Source organism: Euphorbia lathyris, chromosome 5 (genome assembly GCF_963576675.1).
Source record: "Euphorbia lathyris chromosome 5, ddEupLath1.1, whole genome shotgun sequence".
Classification (NCBI taxonomy): Eukaryota; Viridiplantae; Streptophyta; class Magnoliopsida; order Malpighiales; family Euphorbiaceae; genus Euphorbia; species Euphorbia lathyris.
The window spans coordinates 55,055,414-55,080,757 of NC_088914.1; the positions used below are offsets into that span (position 1 = coordinate 55,055,414).

Here is a 25,344-nt window from a genome sequence, read left to right on the forward strand (position 1 = left end):
TCGCGGGAACTCTTTCTTTGGGTCATCACGAGTGTGGTGTGCCTCCTGCAGACATCTAGGATACGTTATTAGCTGATGCGAGTGGAATTACTACGGAATGACGTATTCGTTTGCAGTAGTTTCTCTTCTCCCTTTTTTTGTTCCTTGGATTTTTAACCTTCATCTTATCATAAAAAAAATGCTTAATACATTACTTGCCCCCTGAACTTGTCCAAAAAATTTGATTGGCCCCTGAACTTTAAAAGTGTCTCGATAGCCCCTTGAACTTGCATAAAATGTTCAGTTAGTCTCCTAAACTTACGTAAAATGTAATCAATTGATCACTCGGTCACAAAAAAAAAGTAAGTTAAATGTGGAAGATGCATTCCACGCATCTTAGAATGTTATTACATAATTACGGAAATTGACAATATTTGATAGATTAACCTCCATTTAACAAACTTTTAGATATTGAAATTGGTTATATTTGGACTAATTTGTCAAATTTACTAACTTCAAACCTGGGTTGATACATAAACTTCACTTTAGATTAAAGCCATCTTATGAGCCAATTTCAGAAACTATTTTGACTCTTACAACTTTTCATTTATTCCAATATGATGAGAGTACATTTAGTTTTAATGAATTAAGGTCAAATTAGTCCTTAAAATTGACATTCAAGATAATCCAATCTAAGTCAAAATTTAGGTATTAATTCGACTCTGAAATCTACAAATTGTAACAAATTGATATGCTACAATCAGTTTTAATAGTAAAAATTTATAAAATTTAAGTCAATTTATCCAAATTTACTAATTTAGAGTTTAGCTTGATAATATTATTCACATGGATCTTTAATTATCTACCATTATATTTAAACTTATTATATCTTGATTATGATACTTTAAATCTTTACCTCAGGATTTAAACAGGATGATCAAGCAAGTGAACACTAGTGCTAAATTGATACATTTTAATTGGGTAAAAGGAGTGAAAGAGGAAGTGATTATGACGTGTGTGAGTGAAGGGGTTGGAGCGTGTGAAATGCATGAAAAGAAGAGTGTGGGGGATTTGGTTATGATATTGAAGACGCCACATATTAAAAATAAAAAGGAAAATGGCATTATTGTAAAAATGAGAAAGAGACAAGTCCAAGTTGGTACGTGTGAGGAAGAGAGAGGGTGCTGTCATCGAGCTGTTAAATTAAAAATTAAAATGTTCCATATATTCTCACCTCTCTTCCTCATCACCACCATTACTCTCCTCTCCTCTTCAACATCTTTTCAATGGAGGATCGTAAAGAGGTAATCTTTTCTTCTCTCTTCGTTTCTTTAAGCTACTAGTCATTCTGGATCAACTTCTTACTTGCTTTCTTGCTTTCTATACTCTCATGCCTCTTTTCCACTTTTTTTTATGTGTCTTTTACTAAATATACAGACAGACAGAGCCTCAACTTCGCAAGTTTCTTTGCGATTTTGGATTTCTTCTTTATGATTGCCAATATTTTATCAATTATTAACTGTTGGATTTCACTTAATTCTTTGGTTTTTTAACTATTTGTTTTGCGTTAGAAAGATTGGAACAGAATCAAGGTATTCATGTTTATTTAGGTCTGGAGGGATGATATGATTCACATGGTTTAGTAATTTTCTTCCACTTTTTGATCTCAAAAGTGACTTTTTTTTATACCTTTTTCATGAAACATTCAAAGCAGGTCATCATTTACTTTTCAAGCCATAGAAACAGTCTAAATAATAATTGCCAACTTTGAATTTCAAATGGTTGAAAATGTCTTCCTATTTCCTTTTACTTGTTTCTTTCTTCTGTACTGTTTCACCTATCATATTAGAAATACTGGATTCTTTCCAAAAAAAGATGTAATGTTGGAGACTAGTTATGAATGTTGATTAAACAATTACTGATTATATGCTCATATTCTTAATTTATGAAGAAAAATGCACCATGGCTATCAGTACCACAGTTTGGGGATTGGGATCAGAAGGGTCAGTTGCCAGATTACTCTATGGATTTCTCGAAAATTAGGGAAATGAGGAAGCAGAACAAGAGAGATGCATCAAGAGCTAGTCTTGGCAATGAAGAAGATTTCATTAACCCAACTGCTACAACTGCAAAGCCTCCCAATAATGATGATCATTACGTCGAGACACACCACCATTCTCCTAATGTAAGATCCATCCTCCTTATCCTTCACAAAGTAGCATTCAACATTAAATATCTACTGCTGTTATGATCATGCAAGATGTGCATTTGATTGATATTTTGGTGGGAATTCTGCTAATTAAACCTGGTGGGTCAATGTTGCATGACAGTTGTTAGCTGTTGAATACATTAAAGAGCATATCCCTTTTACATATTGAGCCCTTGATCAAAGGATAAAACTCAGTTTTATGGATGATCAATCGCTCACTGCCTAAGTTTATAAATGACTCAAAGACTTGATGTGTAATAAAAATCATTCAGGGACTTGGATGCTTTTCTAGAAACTATGATGGTGATGATCATAGCAACAGAAAAAAAAAATGAAGCCACAGCTTGGCAGAGGAAAAGGACTTATTATTTTAATTATTAGAGGAATAAATGTATTGGACGTGGAATTGGTCCAATAGACAAGAACAATAATATTTAATTAAGTGTTTCTTATACTATAACTGAGTGGTAATACAATACAATAGAATGTGAGGTTGTGGGTTTATGCTTTTAAAACATGAGGGGTAGCTTTCAGCTGCATCCTTTATAGAGATGTGTGCCCACCCAGCCAGCCCAGGGAAGTTTAACATACCTAGGTTAGGTTGCACATGCAAAAGAAGTTTTGGACCATTCAATTTGGGATCAAGATGTGTATTCTTTAGGCTGTTGCCATATAATATAAACAGTTTTTGCTGACAAATAAAATCAGTTATTTATATACAATTTGAATAACTGCTACACTTTTCTGTTAAGATCCTCAGCTGAGACATTATGTGATTGTGATTGTTTATGCAGTTAGTGATTTGATTTTATTTTGTATTTTCTTAAACAGACAAGAAGAAGCATCTTCAGCTACTTCAACTGCTGTGTTAAAGCCTAATAGTATTGAAGGACATTGTATTGTATGATCCAGTAATGATATTGTAGTTTTGAAGTACTTGTTATCCACATTTCTCAGCTTTTGTTTTCTTCGCCATCCCTTAATTCACATGGAAAATCTTGTATTCTGTAAATTGACATTGATTGATTTTAATGGGCTGGGCACCAAATTTTTATGCTTTGTTCAACAATGGTTCTGGAACTCGTTGGTTTATGCAAAAAGGAACCCTTGTGCAAGCACAAAATAACTCGTCAGTTTGTATTAATCCAAACTTTTTCTTTCTTTTTGCCAAATTTTTACTTTAGGCAAAAAAAACATCTTGAATCCCTAATTTTTAATTTTTTCAATACATTAAACTCTTGATGATCCTAAAAAGTTAGTTTTAAATAAATATAATCTCAAACACATGAAATTAATAACAAATTTTTTTTAGATATTCACAATTACCCGATTTAACAAACAAGGGCTTAACATGACAGACAATAAAAAATCAAGGACTCAATATGTCCAAATAAAAAATCAGAAATTTAATGCACAAAATAAAAAACGAAAGATCAAGAGCTTCAAATGCCCTTCTAAGTATAAGAGGGTTGTAATTTCTTTTCTTTTCAAATGCCCTTCTGGCATCACCAAAAGTACCTTTTTTTTATTTTTTTTATAATGCTAATCAAAAGTCTTAATAGATGAAATAAAATGTTATCGCCTGAGGTTGGAAATCCAAAGAAAAAACACTCTTGACACTCTTACAATACAAACCCAGCTAAGACCCCTTGAATAGGGAGGGACACAACATCTAAAATGTAAAAACATTACCTTATGCACCCCTAAAAATATACTGTCATACATGCCACAGCAAAAACACACTTTAAGAGTCGCCAAGGGTGCTTCATCTGAATTTTGCTACTTACATAACAAACTTTTCCCACATCAATTAAGCTTCTTATCAACTCGTTTTCCTTCATAAAAGCAGAAAACTTGAAGGACTAATCCACATATCAGCTTCTGTAGTGCAGCTATTTGAAGAGCTCAAGCAATTTGGAGTAGATATATTATCACACTTTCTTGATGATCTGGACCACATCTTCATCCTCAAGTTCATGTTCCTGAGATGTTAAATGTTTATCAAGTGAGAAAAAGTGAGAAAATATGAAGAGGGAACAAGTGAATCAAGTTTGTGAAAGAACCTTGCCAACCCTCTGGGGTTTGTGTTTCGCGCTTGATCCCCACACCAGGGCACTGAATTGAATCATATCAAGATGTAAGTATTTCATGAAAGAAAAGATTAAAAATGATCAGATCAGGCAAGAAAGGATAAGAGATACTCACTACTTGAATTGTTTCAACATATCTTTATGGATTCTGTTACAGAAATCCTCAACTGTCCGCTTCTTGGATGAAAGAATAACAGGATCTTCATAATCTGGATTCATTCCTTTTGGCTTTGTGTATATGCGAGTCAAATCCAGATATTCCCACACCTTATCCAGCAGGCCATCAAGATTCCATTCCAGGTGAGCACTGTGGAGCAGCCATAAGAAATTAGTACATACTCCTATTCTTTTTCAGAAAAGGTATGAAATCAAACCTATAACTAATTAACCAGCAACCAAGTAGTGATTGGTCAGTAATGCCACAACAAAAATACCTGAAACGGACATTTAAAAACGCAGAGTACAATATTTTTATAATGGTGTCATATTACATCTACCCAAATCCAAGAAAATTGCTTCCAGGATAAGAGCTGATGGATGTAACGGAACATCTGTCCTCACTCGATTTTTTCTGATTTGAACATATTTTATCTGAGAAAACAGATGAAACAAACAAGAAACGGATTGTCCATCTACTACAATACCATCAGTCAGAAAAATCTAAAAGCAGGTGAAATTAGCAATTGGGATCAGATTTCTACACAGGGTGAAAAGCAACATGAAGAGATTTTCTCAACAAATTCAAATAAAAGCAACTGTGCTTTAAGAACTTGACTAGTGGACAGTTAATCATAAATGAGAAATTGTTAACTATGATTCAAGGTTACAACAGGTTAACACCCCTGCTGTATCTCATGTTCAAATGATGCAGGTAGTCTTCTCATGCAAAACAGGGAATATGCTGATGATAACAATGGAGAAGTTTGAACAATAATTCAAATAAGAGCTCCTTTCATTCAGAAGCGCTCACCTGACAGGGCAGTAGTGAGGTAGATTGTCCAAGACCTCCAGCTCTTCAAGTGTAATCTGATCAATTTTGTTTACTACGTAGATGCAAGGCATGTAAACTCTACTGCCTTCAATTACATCTATAAGGTCATCAGCAGTTGCATCATACCTCAGTGTAATATCAGCATTGTGCATTCTATATTCACTACATATTGCCTTCACGGTATCAAGGTCAAGGTGAGTGTTGGCAACAGTTGAAGTGAAATTAATTCCACCCTTGTCTTTCTTCCTGAATGTCAGGTTGGGTGGTTCCTTGTTTAATCTGTTAAAAAATTAAAAATGTACAGAATAATTATCGTCAAAGGAAGCCAGAAAGAATTCTAGTTTCATAGCTATACCTCATATAATTCATCTTCATGAAAAATCCAACATAAAAAAACCAATCAATGTTAATTCAACCAAGACAATGGATAATTCACTAGAGATGGCTACACTGTACATACAATAAATGACAGAAATATATGTTACTCGTAGAATTATTCCAAACTAAAAGTGAAACATCTGAGAGCACTTGATATTTAATTGTAAGCTAAGTTCCAATTGCCATGATGATTGATTTTATCGTAACTAACTATGATATTATTCCAAAGAGACTGAAATTTCTTCTCAATGTATTTGAGAGTAGAATCAAATTTAACAGTACATTTTTTTATTATTAGTGCTTCTTCAACAGTTCTCTGAAAATAAAACAGCCCGTTATACAAATATATGTTTGAAAAGTTAATTATCAACAAGTGTAAACATACCATGTGCATATATTACCAAAAGATGACACAACTGTAGCACCAACAAGTTGGGCACAGAAGGCAGATAAGGAAGGTAGATTATACAAATACCATGGAATGCACAGCACTCTTTTCATTACCTTATGCCAAATCCCTCGAGCTCTTTCTCTATCAAACGCTTGTGAGTTATCGGCTTTATTGCATCAAGAACAATTAAGATACAGTTGCACGTCCTAGCAGTACTAATAACCTGAAATGCAATGACATCATGTCTAAAATGTGCTAAAATAAATTGATAATAAACATACAAAAGAGTTTTTACAATTAATTAAAAAAAAATAAAAATAAGAACACATATAAGGGAAACCATGAACCATAACATGCCATTAGGATTGGCATCTATTACATTATCATTATTTTTACTATAAAAATGGAAAGGAACTTAGGCCTACTCCAACCAAAAGGTACCTAAAAGAGGGAGAATTGCCCCACATGTATTAGTAGCTTTATGTGACTTGATAATTATCCAATATAGAATACTTATCACACCCACCTTACTCCTAGGGCCACCTAGATCAGTAAAGTACATATTTTGATAAACCAACGTTAGAGCAGATGGCTCTGATACCAGGTAAACGAACTTAGGCCTAAAAAATACATCATAGGCATGCAATGAATAAGAAGCTTGATCCCGGATAGATCAGAATTAAAAAAAATGATCCATGGATTAAGAAGGTTAGAATACAATGGAGATTGATTACACTTAAATATTTAACTCAGAGCCATAGTTATTAAAGGCGCATGGCGCACTAAGGCGCTAGGGGTCCTGGAAACTTGGCGCATGGCGCACGGCGATGGCGCGCCATAGCGAGACAAGGCGCACTTACAAAAACGAAAATTATAAGACTATAAAACTAATATAAAAATGCAATGAATACTAAATCATGACAATATTAAGCGTAACTAAGTTTTAAAATGCAAAATAAACCCCATGTTAGAAAACTAAAGTTGAATACTAAATCCTAAGTTCTACTCCTCATCAAAACTCTCCAAATTAATCACTCATGTTGAATTTGAATTCCCTTGGCTGTGTTTCTGTTTGAATTCGTTTTCTGTGTTTTGTTCTACTAAATTTCTTCCTCTTATAATAAGATTTTGTGGTTGCCTCTTCTAATTAATTCAAATGTATAATCTCTCTCTTCCTTTTTAATTTTTTTTTTCTCATTTTTTTTCTCATTTTGGACCCTTCAGAACACTTGGCTGTCAAAAAACCCATAAAACTGCCCCTAACTCACCAAGGCACGCCTCAGTGCGCCTTTGGCAACTGCCCTTGGCGCAAAATGGCGCACCAGGCGCGCGCCATGGCGGTTGCGCCACGCCATGGGGGTGTCATGGCGCTAAGGCCTGCGCCTGGTGCGCCATAGGCTCGCCTTTAATAACTATGCTCAGAGCTTACCCATTTTCCTGCAATGCATATGGTAGAATGCTTTATTCTGTTTCAATAGTTCTTAAAGCTCAGAAGAACTCATGTTCAATCATGCTGAAAGAAGTGCTTTGAATATTGAGAAGTTGTAGAAACTCTTCATTCAGTGCAACAGATCTGGCGTGCATAGGGCATAGTTTCCCTACCATTTTTGGTAAGCCAGATGCCCATTCAACAAACCAAAAGTTTGTTACAGGAAAGTTTTAGAATATTCTTCTCTACACAAAACATAGATTCTAGAAACCCCATTCTCCATTTATTTTTTCTTTTACACGTTTTCATTTCCAAAAGACCCACTTATCTCAACATATTTCTCACCTTTCATATGAATATGATTCTACAAATACCATTTCCCTTCAATCCTAGAAACCCCATCCAATCTACTTCATTGTTTAGAGCATTCCAGTAACATAGCCAGCCTAAGGAAAGATAAGATTTCATTACTCCCGGAGTTTTATAGCTTCAATGATGCAACCAAAAAGTGCATACCTAGCAAACGTGCTTGAAGGATCTCAGGCAGATTTATGGTATGCTCTAAATAAATTCAGGATAGGACCTCTGATGTATGTGCCATGCCTAAAAACCGTATTCAGAGTGATTTAAGATAACTTGGCAGTGGCTTGTGAGTTCCCATAAGGTCTAGGTTTTTATTTAGGAGTGTGGCCCGTGCAGTTTCAGCTTTAGATGAAACGGAAAAAAGTCATGGAAATGCATCTTAAATAAGACAAGGATAAGACAATGTAAGGATTAACTATTTGAATATCCTATGCCCCATCCACCATAATGCATATTTTCATTCTGGACAAGGTCATTAATAAAAAAAATCAGCATGTGTATATATCAAAATTCAACACAACAACAATGCCAACAGTGTTTTTACCTGCCTTCCTCGTCCCTTCCCATCCTTAGCACCCTCAATGATACCAGGAAGATCTAACAACTGAAAATGAAAGAACAAGAAATTCAACTTTTTTTTCATTTCAAAGAAACCCAAAAACATAATTAATCAATCACAAGAACATTTTGGAATCAGAAATGACATACAATCAAGGTGGAAAATCCAGAAACCAAAACAGATTGATAGTAAAGGCATTAAATAAGTTGTCCCTGAAGATTTTGATCGGCTGTATTTGATAAATTTATATTCACTGTTTTTAAACAAATCTCAGAGCTACAAGTGGGAGTCTCTGTAAATAATGACACCTGAATTTTGGCTCCCCTGTAGACGATAACACCAGGAATGCAAGTCAAGGTGGTAAACTCATATGATGCGACCTGTAAGTAATAAATATCAAAATTAATTCAGAGTCCAAAAGATAATAATGCCTCATATTGTAAATTGTAATACAGTACATGAATTTTCAAGAGCACTGGAAAGACCACAAAAATTGTACTCAGAGCTGAGTCCACCATGAGTTCAACAGCAGACGTGAATTAAGAGCCACTTACATTTCTCATATTTATGAATCTTATTAACAAAATAGAAATTTCTGAGATCCCAGTATACAGATAATTCATACCTCCGAGAATGTCCCTGTTAATTTATTTAGCAGTGTAGACTTCCCAACTGAAGGAAAACCCACTAGGCCTACTCTGGCATCTCCACTTTTAGTAACATCAAAACCTTGACCAGTAGCAGCACCACCTTTTGCTGAAGGCTCAAGCAGTTCTCTACGCAATTTTGCAAGTTTAGCCTGCATCAAAACAGAACACATACAACATCTTGATCAAGAGTTATTCATGTGAAAAAGATAGCACAATATGCTTACTTATTGTTACGATGCCATAATTGTATATAGTCATTACCTAGTTACAGGAATCAAATCCCTTAATCATAGAGATCATAGAATAAATGTAATTATTTCTTTCCTAGTTTAGGTACCTCTCTCATGTATATATAGGTGCGTTATGCACCATATGAATATAAGAATTCTATTTTCTGTTCTTCTTTCTATTTAACATGGTATCAGGGCCTAGTTTAGCTTGTTTTCTAGATTTAACATGAATATCAGAGCTGCTCTTGTGAGCAGACTCTTCCTGGTGGTTTCACAGTCAGTCTTTCTTTGTGACCAGACCTTTGGACCTAGGATTCCAGGTTTGGTTTCTGGGTTGAGTTCCACCTTGTTTTTTTTATTTATGGGTCGAGTTCCCATGATTTATTATATGCCTTGTGAGTAATGGGGGTTTTGTTTGTGTTTTGGTTTTGGGGTCGAGTTTCTCAGGATTTATTCTGTTGTGAAGAAGCATACCTATGGTCCCAGGATAAATGCAGTCATACCTCAGCTATAGTATTAGCCAGTTTTCAAAAGTGGAAATGAATATACGTTTGTGCCCTTTATTGGAAGAGTAAACATCTTATATTGCCTCCTTGATTCCCTATCATTTATCACTTATTCACAATTAATAACATAATCTATCTGTTTTTGTTTTGTTCTTTGAAAATATTGCAAGATTTCTCATTCTCTTCTCCTTCCCAATAAACTTAGGGGTGTCAAAACCAATGAAAATACTTGAGAGCAACTGACAGTCGGAACTTGTTTTTTTATATCAAAGTTTATTAGGCTCAAATGATCACAGTAAGCCATAACTATATCTACCTTTGAAACTAACTAAGGAAGTTCCTTGAATTAATAAATAAGTTGACAACTACAAGGGCTCATCTCATAGTATAAAAGATTAACTCCAAAAACATAGAGAATTTTCACTCTAGCAGTGGTTGCAGATACTTGCAATTTACAGAATTTTATATGTGATGGTAAACTTAGTTGACTACACTACACCATCACAACCCCTTCCATGATAGAAATAAAAAATATTCAAACTCAGGCTGAACGTTCACAAGCATTTGTAAGAGAAGCGTGGATCAAAAAGAAATTACATTGAGTAATAGATCAGCGATGGGGAAATAAAATACACATAAGAAGACTTCAATAGATCAGCCACTCTGAAGTAACAAACAATTAAATTAAATGAATAGTTAAAATCATAGCCAGAAAAATGAGATACGAAATATGAATGATTGACTTCCCATATTGGTTCGCACTAAAAAAGAAAAGGTGCAAAATTGTGCAATAATGAATCAAAAGAAAAATTCAATATTCACTTAAACAGTAGACTGTTTGATAATACTGGAATTGGAAAATGATACAGTTGAATAATCTTTGAAAATTAAAAAATATAGTGGGTTCTGCTGATTTTTAAGACTTCAAACCTAACAGAATATAAAAAAACAGTTGAATCACCCCCCTATGATTCTCTTGCTTTTACCAAAAAGATTCTTACCTTTAGAAGAAGGAGGGGCTTTAAACTACAGTGAAACAATATATTAATCAACTTTGGCTATTGATCCAAGCCAGCATATTTCAGTCCCTTAGGGTATCTCTGGATATTAGCTCTCTCCTCATCTCGAAAACCTAACTGAATATTGCATGCATAAATATCTATACTATTTTTATTCTTGTCTTACAGAAGCATTTTGCTTTGCTTCTCCATAAAATTGATATCAAAATACACAACTGGTACCGTTTCAAACCAAAGCACACAATATTTCATTTTCCTCTTCTCAGAGGTTTTAATCAGGCAACGATGCAACTTCAAGTAGATATCCAAATAACAGTATGTACCTTAAGCAACCCCAGATGATGGGCTGTGGCCTTGTTTTTTTGAGTCCTTGCCATCTGAACAATACACGCAAAAGGGAACTTGAAATTAACATGCCAGTATACAAACATAAACAGGTCAATAACGAGCATTATCTGCATCGTCAACAAATTATACTAACAAAAAAGAACAGTCTTTTCAATTTATTCTCTTTTTCTTCAGAGCATACATAAAAAAAATAACATCTGACAATATTCGAAACACCAAATTAACGTCAAAAAGAAAATCCCTAAAGTTTTGATGACTAATAGTTCTATGAGTATTAACAGCAAGAAATTTTCTCAAAAAGAAAAACAGCAAGAAATAGTTACGACATGGCTGAAGATTTTTTCATATTTCGAAAATGAGGTGAAATTGCGGCTTTTGGAGGAATTAAGAGAAATAAATTACCTCATCTTCGATGTCTTTAATTTTCTGCATCACCGTCGACATTGTTGCGGTTTAGAAGTTAGGAACAGTAAAAGAAAGTTTCCAATAACCAGTGATAAATCTTAGGTGCAGATTCACAGCAGCTAGAGAGTTTTGATATTTGAAAGGAGAACTGCGATGGAGAAGAAGGTACCAGAAAATCGAAGCATTTTATACTAACCCTCATTTGTTTTGGGTCGGGTCCGACCACCTTCGACCCAATGTCATTTGGGCTTTCCTTATCTAATGTTTGAGAGTGATAATTAGGATGCCCAAGTAGTAAGTAGTGTAAATCTCAAATTCTTATTGTTTATTTTTTTTACTTATCCGTGACCGTTTCATTACTTTAAATCAATGAGTATATTTTTTTTTTTTTGTATTTTATATTTGTTCTATTTAATTTATGGATATCCTTACTCTTTAAAAATCAATAAATAAAACAAAAAATATTAGAAAATTAACAAAACATAAATTTAATAAATCATCATCTAAAAATTGAACAAATTGAATCTTAATCAATAATAATTATGTAGTTTAGTGGTATCATTCAATGGTTGAAGAACAAAAAGTTGAAGTTTTAATCTCACATCTTACGTCTAAAAAATAATAACATTTTTTAATATATAAAGGAATTATAGTGGGTATCAGGTATTCACATACCCGTCACGGTAAATGATTTAATCTCATATCCATCTCATATCCTTTTATACAGGTACAAGTAGTCCTATTAAGATCGGAAGTGTTGGGTACTCATAGGTACAATACTCGTTGTCATCCCTAATGATGATGATGATGGTTAATTCTATAAATAATTTGACAAAAATGTCCCTCAGTATATCATCATCTTTTACGGAGTTATGCAAAATCCTCAATTTTGGTAACCACACGGACATAAATCATTTGTTTGGCAATAATTTATTTTTAAAAAAATAAAACCATATGGGTTATTTTTGAAAGTAACCTTGTTTTTTATTGGGAATATTTAAAAAAAAATATCACACTTGGGGCTGTTTGTTTGAGGGTTTAGAAAATTGGTAATGAAAATAGGAGGTTTCATTCATTTTGTTGGTGTTTGCTTTATTAATTCAATCCTTCTTTTTGCGTTTATAAATTTATCTTATTATTCAACCTTTTAGGCCTTGTTTGGATCAAGTGTAATTAAGATAAGGTAAGGTGAAGGAAGTGAGGTATATGAAATAACTTGTTGTGTTTGAATGAAAGGTAAGGTAAGTGATTGTTTAATAATGTTACTCTTATATCCTTTCATTTATATAAAGGAAAAAAAAACAAAAGGTAATTTTGGAATAAAAAGATTTGTACCATAATTCTCCTTCAATTTGAGGTGCAAGGAAAATTACCCAAAATTCACCCCATTTACCCTCACTTATTATGCTCTTTAATTACACCTCAAAACAAACAAGGTTACTTAATTACACTTATCCTCACCTACCTTCAAATACTAGGTAAATTTCATCAATGGTGTACAACATTTACACCATTTCACAGTTTGGTGTAACACTTTCAATTTGTCTCATTAATATGTACGAACTTATAGGTGACCTCCAACTTTAGTTTACAACAAGTAAAAAGGACCGGTCAAAAAGTCAAAATTTGACGAACTAATATAAAATTACTTCTATATCTTCTTCTTCCTCCTTCCCCTTTGTCTTTCTCTCTCCATCTGAGCAGAAAACGTAGACCATATGAGGATAAAAGTGCACATGACTGTAACAACACAATACACATAAAGATTCAATCTTCATGTGGTTTTCGATTACATTATTTGAACAAGATTCATTGGATTGTTCTTTTCTTTTTCGATTCTTTTTTTATTCTTGTTATTTCTACTTCCCTTTTGAATCTGCAAAAATCAGAGAAAAAACTTGTAAAATAAGCTATTGCAATGTTAGACATCTGAAAGCTCGTAGAAGCGATGTAATGAACAAGAAGTTAACTAATGACATTTTTGCAAAGGAAAGGCAGTATTTGCAGGCATACCTCCATCTGCACCATTTATAAATGACAAGAGATCATCCAATGAACGCTCATCTACACACTCCTCTTTAATCTCAATACTTTGAGAAATTTTGTAATTCATTTTCTAATTGACCCTGAATCATACAGCTCTCTGGTATTTCCCCACTCAATTTGTTGTTGCTTAATATGAGAACTGCCGGTACAGAATAAATTCCCAATTTCAGGCGGCAATTTCCCTGAAAACTCATTACTGTCAAGAAAACATGAACCATATTTATTCCATCTCCCTAGCCAAGACGGAATTGACCCAGAGAGTTGATTATTATCAGCAAGGATAGTAATCATCGGTAGCCTAAAAAAATATTTTGGATCAAATTTTACTTTTTTTTTTTTTTATTTTCGTTTGATTCTTATACTTTTTTATCTCTAAACTAATTTCACGTTTGATTATTGTACTTATGTGTTTTTTCTTTTTTGCCCCGAAAAATAAATTTGACCAGATTTTTTTCTTTTATCATATTATTCAGTTTGAGTATTTATTTTTAGGGTAAAAAAGCATGTGTAGAAATGATAGAAGTTACACACCAGAATATAAATCTTAAGGGGCGTTTGGTTCATACAGGGTACCAAAATAAAATCAAGAAAATGAAACAAAGAGAAATAAATGGAACGATCCTGAATTCCTTTATCTGTTTGTTTCGATTCTAGAAATGGAACAATATACCTCTGATTCCCTTTATGACTATTTGGTTCAAATGAGGTAATAAACCAGAGTTGTGGATTGTTTTAACAACAATTTTTGTACATACAAGTGTCTACATTAGTAAATATAAAAAATCAAAATCAATTACTTCAACCATTAAAATTAAAAGACGGTGAAATTGAAATAAAATTAATTAAAAAAATGTATGAACATTATATTTTAAAAAGGAAAAAAATCATTTTAAACTAATTAAAAATAAGGGCAAATAATTTACTAGTCTCTATCTTTTTTAGGTAACACATTGTTTAGTCCTCTATTTTGAAAACCGCATTATAAGGTCTCTATCATTTTGTCACTGTTAATTTTTTGGTCATTTTCTCTACTTTTTTTAGATTTTTAACTATTATTTTCGTCATAAACAGACAGACAGAAAATAATAGAGTAACAGAGTCATTTTGTATTGCACTATGACTGTCCTGAAAGCTAAGATATATTTAATTAAAAATCTAAAAAAAAAATAGACAAAAAGAAAGGAGAAGTTTGTTGAATTATCAAGTGTTCCTAATTGTTGAATTATTAAATGGCCCATGCTGCAAATAAATCAACAAATGGGACCGATTGAATATCTGACACATCCTCACATGTGAATACCTACTGGGTTTGAAGCGTGGACAACACAGGCCCATATTGCTATGTCCTGCTATTAAATTAACAAATGGAGCTGCCAGGAATCAAACCCTAGACCACTTGATCAAACCGGCTCTAATACCATGTCATGGAACCAATTGAACTAAAAGTTCGAGTTGATAGTTAAAGGTCCACTTCATATTAATATCTGACAATAATTAAAAAATTATATCGGGACAAATTGGACAACATAAAAAAAATATATAGTTTATATTTTTGTTGATAATTAATTGTTATGTTTCTGTTTGTTTAAAATAGATTATAATTTTCTGATTCTAACTTGGAATTTCAAGAAATAAATTGTTGGTTTATTTTCTTAATGGTTCTTTGACATGTGTTAGTACGTGTACGTTAATTGAAGACGGATCTAATTCTTAGAACACAGTCATTTTAGAAGCTTTAGGCCCACGTGTACCAGTGGCAACATTTGTAAGCCACGATGAAAGTCTAGAAAAATTCATTGGTGTGAATTCTAAGACTTGGTCATAAAGAAAATATGTTTTCTTCAAATATGATGATGATAATATGCGAAAATTACATATTTTGACATTCTCATAAGTGGAGGTTGATTTCCATTCGAAATGTGAAATGTCACAAATTGAAAAATCTAAACAATTATGTTATCTAGTCGAGCTAGACGTTAGTAGATGAACATTAGTTGGCTAGAAATTTAATTTGTGAAAGTCATTGAAAGTATAGAAATCAAATCGCCTTAAGTGGTGAAACTCTTAGCCCAGTGGTTGAAAGCTTACCTATGACCAGGGAGGTCATGGGTTCGAATCACATCCGGGTCACCTGTCCTCTTTTCCTTCTCTCTAAGGGGCGGCCCGGTCGCACTACGCGTCCCCGTTGAGCGAGGGTCCGGGGAAGGGTCCCACCACAAGGGTGTACTGGGAGCAAGCCTTCCCCTACCAATTTATTTGGCAAAAGGAATGAAAAATCGGTGTTCATTTGTTGTTTTTGCTCATTTTATCGAAAGTTTGTAGGTAGTTAGAATTTTATTATGGAAAGAATATGAGATGCGTCTCCTTTTCAAGCGTTTATATAGTGTTTGGTATTTTAAAAATGTTGAAATATATTACTTTAGGAATGTTGTTTTTGACGTGTTTGATATTTTAGAAATAAAGTTGTTTTGTAGCGTTTAGGTGAAATCTAATTTTTTTTCACGTGGGTTTGGACTGTTTCGATGGTAGCCAAGCCCACCAAGATGTCTATCTCTTAACAAATTTTGAGAGCTGAAGCTCAATAAAAGGCAATTTTTCTCATTTGGAAGCAGGTCAAGAATTGAAATGTCGTAACATACATTATGACCACAAAATTGCACTCAATCATTCACCAAGAGTGTAGTAGTGGTATCAAGAACATGACATGTCTCTCTAATTTGCATAATCAAATTATGTAGAACTGAATAAATAACTAGTGTGTGGCAATGAGATCTATCCCTTGCAATAAACACACCAGTTTCATTACGCAATTCTATCCAACTATGACCAACTTCTTTCACAACCCCAACTACATCCATTCTCTTCCTCACCTGTTTAACATCTTCCCACATTCCTTTAGATGCATAAATGTTCGAGAGCAAAGTGTACGAACTACTATCTCTGACATCAATCGAAATCGCCATTTCTGCTGCATACTTCCCCAGTTCAAAGTCACCTGAATGTCGACATTCGCTCAGCAAGCTCCTCCATACTACTGCTGCTGGCTTTACTGGCATTTTCTCTATAAACTCCTTTGCTTCATATAGTTTACGAGCTCTGCCTAGAAGTGAAACAACACAGACATAATGTTCAGTGCCTGGTTCAATGCCAAACTTATGCATTGATTTAAAGCAACCAAGTCCTTCTTCAACAAGGCCTGCATGATTACAAGCTGAGAGCAAGCCTATGAAAGTTACATAATTAGGCTCTATTCCTTCATCCATCATTTCTTCAAATTTTTGAAGGGCTTCTTTGGCTTCACCATGATGTGCATATGTTGAGATCATAGAGTTCCAACAGACCACATCTCTCCTAGTTGAGGACCCAAATGCCTCACAAGCACTTCCAAAGCTTCCGGATTTAGCATACATGTCTACAAGGGAATTTACTACAAATGGATCAAAACCTAGACCCATCTTGATCATTTGGCAATGGAATTGTTGGCCATGTTGAAGACTTGCTAGGTTACTAGCTGCTGTAATTAAGGCTGCAAAAGTGAAACCATTGGGTTTCTGCTCTGATATCTGTAGTTCAGAATAAAGTTTAAAAGCTGCTTCATTTTCTGATTGTTGGGTGTATCCAGAAAACATTGCATTCCACACTACAATATCTTTCTGATTCATCTCATCAAATACAAGTCTCGCATCTATAAGGCACGAAAACTTTGAATAAACATCTATTAAAGCACTTCCAGCAAATAATTTTGAAGCGAACCCAAATCGTATAATGAGTGCGTGAATTTGCTTGCTCAATTCCAAGGATGATACTGCAGATGATGCACCGAGAAGACTGACAAATGTTAAAAGGCTCGGTTGGAGCATTCTGTGCCTCATCTTGTGGAAAAGATCTACAGCTTCATGTATTTGTTCACTTCTTGAACATCCCTCAATTAATGCATTGTAGGAAACCACATTATGATTAGCCATACAATCAAAAACTATTCTTGCATCATTCAAGCAATCACATTTTGTGTACATAGAAATCAAACCATTTTTCACAAAAAGATCCTGCTCCACATTTGCCTTGATACCATAAGCATGCACTTGTCTGCCCAGTTCCAGAGCCTCGAGTGAACTGCACGAACTGAGAATGCTAGCGCACACAAAACCATCAAGATCCCTGCCCAATCTAGTCATCTCAATAAACAACTTGATAGCTTCAGTGTCAAAAGAATTCTGCATATATCCAGCAATCATTGCAGTCCATGAAATAACATTTGTGTCTACCATCCCATCAAATACTTTCCTAGCAGTTTCTACTTTACCACACTTGACATAAAAATCAATCAGCACATTAACAAAAGACACATCCATTTCTATTCTCTTCCTTATGACATGACCATGAATTTCCTTACCTCCTTCAACAAACTCAAGCGTCGAGCATGCACTCAAAACACTAGAGAGAACATATCTATCAGGTACAACATCGGTTTCCCTCATTTGGTAAAACATCTGCAATGAAACAACGCTCCTCCCACTATGAACATAACCCTTGATCATAGTTGTCCAAGTAAAAGCACTTTTCTCTGATAAACCCTCAAAGACCATTCTGGCTTCATCAATATCACCATTCTTGGTGTGCAAATCAACCAAATAGGTACCCAGACAAACATTTTGATCAAAACCAGTCTTAAGAATAAAACTATGCATTTGTTTAGCTATATTACCAACATCTACATCACCATTATTGATAAGTTGTGCACAAGCACACATAGCACTAGCTAAAATATACTCATTTGGACTCTTATAGCTACATCTTCTGAAATTCAAAAACGTTAAAAATGCTTCCACATTCAAACCATGTCTGGAATACATAGAAACCATTGAAGACCAAGATAACAAGTCTTTCTTGGACATTTTGTCGAACAACTGACGTGCATTGCTTAAAATGTCAGATTTTGCATAGGCAGTGAGGAGCAAATTGGTTATAAAACAATTGGATTCAAAGCCAGAAAGTATAACTTGGGCGTGGATTTGGATGCAATGTGGTATTGGGTTTTGTTTTGTGATTGATCGCAAGAGGTTAGTTAATTGTCGCCTCTTTAAGTGGACTTCAAAACGTTGAGAAAATTGGTGGAGTGAGTGAAGGAAAGGAGATCGAAATGTGCAGAAATTGAGGGTTTGAGACTGATTAAAGCGGTGCATTAATGGGTATACTTTTCTCATTCTATAAAGGTTGCATCTTTAAGAGTGAAATTCCCGCTCAAACTCACTGTTATTGCCAGCATGCTCCACTTCTAAAAACAAGAAAGAACATCTTTCTCTTCTTCCAATAATCAAAATGCATACAAATGATAAAAATTATGGGGATAAGTTGGAAATTTGGCAACATTCATACCAATTTAAGGTTAAAATTTCATACTTAATATGTTTCCAACAATATCAATTTTTAACCCAAAAATGAAATAAAATGGGTAATTGTATTCCTCAACGGGGTGTTGGTTAGGAGGGATATATGAGGTGGGATAGGGATAAAAAACACGATATAAGTTATCCCGCGTTTGTTTGTGAGATAGAAGAGTGAGACAGATGAGGGATAAGTCTCTTATCCCTCAAATCCTATACCCATGAGGAGGGTGGTATAAGGAGGTGGGATAAACTCCTGCGATTTTAATAGGATGGAAAAGTTCATCTTATCCCTCAAATTAATGTTATGTAGTTTAAATAAGGTTAAAATAGTAAAATGTATTATTTTATCCATATCCTTATCTCATGTACCAAACGTTGAATAATAATTCTCGAATTATATTTTTATCCTTATTCCAACTATTTATCCTTATCCATATCCCAACCTTTATCCTTATCCATATCCCAATAGAATATCAAACGCCCTGCAATTTCTTTTTATAAGTCATTCTAGTAATTGAGTTTCTTTCCAAAATATAAGTCTTTCTAGCTTTTCAAGAACTTTTAATATAGTTTTCTTGTCTAAACATTAATTTTTTTTATCTTGATCCATGTGTCTTTCAAAATAACAAGATTTATTCGCCAACCATTATATGAGAGAGAAATTTCTTTTAGTTAATCAATGTAAATTCATTAATTTCACTCTGTATTAATTACATTTCTTAATTTGTGTGAAACAACCTAGAATGACTTATATTTTGGAATGTAGAGAGTATTTAATAGTCACGTCAAACTTCAATTATATCTAAAATATTTTTTCTTTGAAACAATGTCATGTTTGGTAAATAGTTGTTAGATGCTAATAGCTGATTACATTAGTTATTAACCGATTACCTTTTCGGCTAGCGGATTTGACTAGTTGATTGCGTAAATTTGTTTTTTAAAACTTAGCTGATTGGTAATAGTTGTTTGTTTAAAATGACAAATAAAAAGATGATAAAGCTTTTATTTAGAGTTAAAGGATAGTAATTAATGGTAAAAATGTCCTTAAAAAGAGATGGAACAATAAGGTAATTGAAAAAGCTCGTAAAACTAACTTTTTCAAAATTAGCTTTTTTGGATCCAATAAATTCTTTCAAACTTCTCTTCACGAAACACCATTATTAGAGTTTTGACTACTCAAAACCTCTAAAGTGTTTGAAACCTCCAATTTTATTCCAAAAAAACTATTTACCAAACAAGACCAATATCTAAAATATGTATTCTACTGCTAACACAATCACATACAAACTATTAATGTTTCCAAACAATATAAATATGGGACAAATTTGCTCCTTATCGGTAACTATATCCTCAAACCTATGACATCTTAAATCTAAACATGCTCTTTAACCACTAGATTAATACACAATTTATGATATTTATCAACAATTACTGAATATATAATCATATTTACAACTTAAATATTTGAAATATTTGGTATGTTTTCACCATTGGATTAATTTTATACTCCATCATCCAATGGTGAAAATACACCAAGTAATGGTACTTTGTCAAAAACAAAGTAACCATAGAAGACACCTATACTCTATTATTTTATTATATTTACATGTGAATAATATTAATAATAATAGTGATTTAGTTTAAGAAATATATATTTTATATTTTCAATTGTCATGTGCATTGAATTGAATTGGATTATATTTTTAATTTATAAATTTGATATCTCTAAGAATTATTATTTGGTATTAAAGAAATAATTTTATCAGTATAATTTTTATAATAATGTTAATATTTTACTATTTTCTTAAAAAATAAAATATTTTACTATATTATAAGGTTAAAGGTGAATAAAAATATTATATGTGGTGAAGCTCTTAGTCTAGTGGTTGAAAGCTTACCTATGCCTTGGGAGGTCATGGGTTCGAATCACATCCGGGTCTGGTGGGGATTTTTCTTTCTTCTTTAATATAAGCGCATTGTGCGCAAATTTAAAAAAAAAAGTGAATAAAAATATTATTGTTAGACGAGGTGCCGCGGCCTAATCTCCCGGGCGGACCGGGGGGTGGACAACCTCATGGCGACATAAGCGGTGATTGGCGCCGAAAGCAACCAATCGTGGAATCAAGCTGCTCGGCAGGGCCGGAGCTCGGAGATATGGAAGAGTCGCCACCCACGAATGGGAAAATGAACACCGATCCCTTGCGGGAGACCGGTGTGGGTTCGGGAAACTTAGGTACGAGCCGAGAAGGCTAGCTCCTTTCTGGAGAAAGGCTACTAGGCACCCCGACATCGCCCGGTTATGAACCATCGGCCTCCTACTCAGCATGTTAGGCGATAACGGACTAATCGTATACTTCTTTAAGTTTAAAATTCATTTGAAACCCTTTTCTTTCTCTTTTTGGAAACCATTTTGAGCATATGATATTGAAAAGCCACATCAGTAAAGAATCACCCATTTATGTTTATACATACACAGAGAGGGGGAAGAAAGAAGTGATTTATTTACAACCGTATTTAAATGTTATGTTGTGTGTCTATTCTACATTAACTCATTCCCCCAAAACGATGTTTATTACATGGTTCGCACCTTAATCGCCGTTGGAACGATTTAGGTGCGTTTTAAAACCCCGTTTGATGAAGCTTACCCGAATCGCCGTTGGAACGACTCGAGTAATTGAAAACGTTAAAGTAAAAGCCTTTTAATAAGAAAACGTGGTTAAACATACAAGTCAATTTTATTTTGTACAAATTCATTAAGAAAGCGATTCAAAATCTCCATTATTAACAAAGAAAACGATTTTGATTACAATGTTCGCTTAATCCGTCGTTGGAACGGACTAAGGTTTTAAAACGTGGTGTTTTGAAGACGATTTGAAATATCAACCAAAATGACTCTATTTATCTACATTAGAGATCTAAGAAAGCTCATTAGCTTAAATAATTTAATTGAAAACTCTCTTTTTGTGAATTATTTTCCCCACTTATTTAATGGACTCTCTAACTATTATAATTACATCAATAAACACATTTAGGCCCAAAAATTAATTTTGCCAAGTGAAGCCCATTTGAAACATGGACTTATAAATGACCAAAAGAAATAAAGAAAATAATATAGATATATATTTACACATTTTAGCCCAAAAGACATAAAATAAGAGTAAAAGAAAATATACTATCTAATACATATATAAGAAAGAATAATGAAAATAATATATTTATACTTTAAACATAAGAAAATAGTGAATGAAATTCATAAATAGGAAAATAGCCTTTATCACTCAAAATAATTTTATTTAACAATAATTAAGATAACCCAAATATACCCCAAAACTATATATATATATACATAACTAATATAATCCTAATGTCAAAAAGACTATATGTTCATCCCCCAATATCTACTAATTATCTCCCAAAATGCCCAAGTAAATAATATTTAAAATAGAATTTAATGTAATTTAAATGAATAATAATAAAAAAGAAAGTAATATGTACATATACAAAAAATTAGAATAAAAATGGAATACCAATCTCCTAAAATAATTATATATGTTAAAGTTTTAAAACAATTTGAAAAGAATGTATTACATAATCATATATATATATATACTAAGGATTAAAAGTCTAAAAGTTAAGAAAAAAGGGACTGAAATGGCATTTTTTACATTTTGGCAGATTTACCGACGGAAAATCCGTCGGTAAACAGCATTTAGTGACAGAATTGGTAAATTACAGCAGCATTCCAATATTTTTCAGATTTATTCAAAATCTTTAAATTAAATCTAATTCAATCGTTTTGGACTTCCGAACTACCAAAGATGGATCATAGTCGAACACGGAAGTTCCTAAAACGATGTTTTTATTTTAAAATGTTATTTGGAAACCTCTTTTAAATAAAAAAACTTATAATTACAACATTTTCGATACCCGAACTACCTTTTTATCGGATCACGGTTCGTATTGGGATATCCAAAACGAGGTTTTTATTTTAAAACAAAACCGAATTTTATTTAACACGAAACGAAAATTAAATAAATACGTTAATTAAATAAAACGTGACAAAATAAATAAATAACTAAAGGAATAAAAACTATAGCATTAAAAAAAATAAATAGAAGGAGAGAATAAATTAAATAAAATAAAGAGTCCAGTCCTCGGATAATACCTTTAATTCGGTATCTGACAGTCGAAGCCGATTGATTCCACGAACCGCGAGCTACCGTTTTTTATGAAAAATTTAGTAAAAATTGAACTTAGGAAATTTAGAGATTTTCAATTTTAGGAAAAAAAAATGTTTTTTCCCAAAAAATCCACTTCCTCTCTCTAGAAAAATATCTAGTGTGAGAAAGCTCTCCCCCAAAAAATCCTCCTTTTTCACCTTGGGATCCGTGCCCTTATATAGGGAAACGGATCCCGGAACAATGGGCGACGCCCAAAAAAAATTGGGCGTCGCCCATTGTGGTTGGGCGGCCGCCCAACCTAGTGTTGGGCGGCCGCCCAACAATAGTTGGGCGGCCGCCCAACAATGTTGGGCGATCGCCCAACTTTCGTTGGACGATCGCCCAACGGCGTTGGGCGAGCGCCCAACCCTCGTCGGGCGTCCGTCCGACGCGTTGGGCGTTCGCCCGACGTGGTTGGGTGCCCGCCCGGCGACCCTCGGGGCGTGCCCCGCGCCGTCGGACGCGTGCACTCCGTGGCCGCCGAGCGCGCGTTCCACGCAGCTAGACGCTCGCACGTTGCGGCCGCCGAACGCGCGCATCGCGCTGCCAGGCACGTGTGCTCAACGGCCCACGAGGGTGCGCACCGCCAGCGGTCCCATGCATTGCTCGGGCGTCGATAGCGTGCCACTCGCGGTGCGTCCGACGGACGCCGCGCGCACGTCTCGAGCCGTCAAGCGGGCGTTCGACCATCGTCGTCCGCGTGCAGGATTCCGTTGTGTGCCCGCGCCGTGCCGTTAATTTTTATCAGCTTATTATTCTTTATATATTTTTCAAAACTTCCGGAATCAATCGCTTCGACCGCCTTGTTTCAGGTTTTCATCACAGGTCCTCCAACTCGGTGTCTACAGTTGCCCCTACTTTTCTATTTTGACAGTGATGTGTGTGGTTCGAAAACGTTTTTGCTAACGTAACACATGCAATGTAAAACATATAAAAGTAAAAGACACGTAACGAGTAGGAGGAAACATACCTGACCTTTGCGCTGCGCGCTCTGGCGTTGCTCTCTGACTGCATCAGACTCTGCTTCGGGCTGCACCCTAGTTCACGATCGCGGGGATAATGGCTAAATAGCTATCCTAGTTTATGACCGCGGGGATAATGGCTAAACAGCTACCCTATTTCACGATTACGGGGATAATGGCTAAACAGCTACCCTGATTTACGACTGTGGGGATAATGGCTAAACCGCTACCCTAGTCTACGATCTTAGGTAAATATGGCTCAAAAGCAACTTCGGTCTGCGACCATGAGTCAGATGGCTCAAAAGCAACTCCGATCTGCGACCGTGAGTCAGATGGCTCAAAAGCAACTCCGGTCTGCGACCGTGAGTCAGATGGCTCAAAAGCAACTCCGGTCTGCGACCGTGAGTCAAATGGCTCAAAAGCAACTCCGGTCTGCGACCGAGAGTCAAATGGCTCAAAATCAACTCCGGTCTGCGACCGTGAGTCAAATGGCTCAAAAGCAACTCCGGTCTGTTTCTAGATTTTCTTACCACACGGTTGTCTGTATTTTCTCACTAGAGCTATCATCTCGACGATTCGATGGGCACATGTCTGAGTCCGAAATGAAATAGACTACTGATTGTTTTTCTGTTGACTGTCGTCTGTATTTCGACTGGTGTCACTGTTCTGTAAAAATTAGCTGTTGTCTGGAATTGATGTTTTGACAATGTTAGGAGCTGTATTTAAATTTTCTTATCTTGTTCTTTTTTAGTTCATTGAGATTTCGGGGACCACCGCCGAGGTTCTCTCATGGTATGATAGGCTAGGTGCCGCGGCGAGAGCCCGTATGCAGGAGTTGGGCTTCGAGCCCTTTATTGCAGCGCTGCCCCGCACCAACGGGGTATGCGATCCTTTTGGCCTACGGGCCTTATGCGAGCGGTGGGTTGACTCGACCCACACCTTCCACCTTTCCTTTGGGGAGATGACCATCTCGCCTCGAGATTTTTCGCTGTTGACAGGATTGCGAGGGAGCAACACTCCCGTCCCTTTCCACTTTGGTATGATGCGACCACGGGTCGACCCCGCTAGGCTTGCTACCTTGATTGGACCGGGAGTTCGCCTATGCGCCAAGTCTACTCCGGCGAAGTTTGTCTCTACCGCGAGCCTCTTGAGTAGACGTGATTTCTGCGAGACTGACGCTAC

At 35.0% G+C, this 25,344-nt stretch overlaps 3 protein-coding genes across 3 annotated transcripts; 1 reads left to right on the forward strand and 2 right to left on the reverse strand.

Annotated features, from left to right (window-relative positions):
* The first annotated feature begins 1,148 nt into the window (after positions 1-1,148).
* On the forward strand, positions 1,149-3,257 carry LOC136231285 (uncharacterized). The gene is made up of 3 exons (XM_066020619.1): positions 1,149-1,283; positions 1,931-2,164; positions 3,020-3,257. The coding sequence occupies exons 1-3, from the start codon at positions 1,266-1,268 to the stop codon at positions 3,065-3,067; spliced, it is 300 nt and encodes a 99-aa protein (XP_065876691.1). The 5' UTR covers positions 1,149-1,265; the 3' UTR covers positions 3,068-3,257.
* Positions 3,258-3,747: 490 nt separating this feature from the next.
* LOC136229242 (developmentally-regulated G-protein 3) lies at positions 3,748-11,712 on the reverse strand. Its single transcript, XM_066017893.1, has 10 exons — positions 11,545-11,712; positions 11,118-11,171; positions 9,015-9,188; positions 8,698-8,769; positions 8,375-8,434; positions 6,152-6,261; positions 5,249-5,548; positions 4,394-4,585; positions 4,252-4,303; positions 3,748-4,170 (listed from the first exon to the last, which is right to left on the reverse strand). The coding sequence occupies exons 1-10, from the start codon at positions 11,584-11,586 to the stop codon at positions 4,120-4,122; spliced, it is 1,107 nt and encodes a 368-aa protein (XP_065873965.1). The 5' UTR covers positions 11,587-11,712; the 3' UTR covers positions 3,748-4,119.
* Positions 11,713-16,194: 4,482 nt separating this feature from the next.
* LOC136229241 (pentatricopeptide repeat-containing protein At4g39530) lies at positions 16,195-18,952 on the reverse strand. The gene has a single exon (XM_066017892.1). It carries the CDS (start codon positions 18,795-18,797, stop codon positions 16,254-16,256), a length of 2,544 nt encoding a protein of 847 aa, XP_065873964.1. The 5' UTR covers positions 18,798-18,952; the 3' UTR covers positions 16,195-16,253.
* Between the last annotated feature and the right edge of the window lie 6,392 nt (positions 18,953-25,344).

Coding starts and splice junctions, on each gene's coding strand:
- LOC136231285 (XM_066020619.1), top strand. Junction 2,165..3,019: donor CACACCACCATTCTCCTAAT/GTAAGATCCATC, acceptor TTTCTTAAACAG/ACAAGAAGAAGCATCTTCAG.
- LOC136229242 (XM_066017893.1), bottom strand. CDS start 11,586: ATGTCGACGGTGATGCAGAAAATTAAAGACATCGAAGATGAG. Junction 5,549..6,151: donor CTCGAGGGATTTGGCATAAG/GTAATGAAAAGA, acceptor ATTTTTTAACAG/ATTAAACAAGGAACCACCCA. Junction 4,171..4,251: donor AACCCCAGAGGGTTGGCAAG/GTTCTTTCACAA, acceptor TTAACATCTCAG/GAACATGAACTTGAGGATGA.
- LOC136229241 (XM_066017892.1), bottom strand. CDS start 18,797: ATGAGAAAAGTATACCCATTAATGCACCGCTTTAATCAGTCTCAAACC.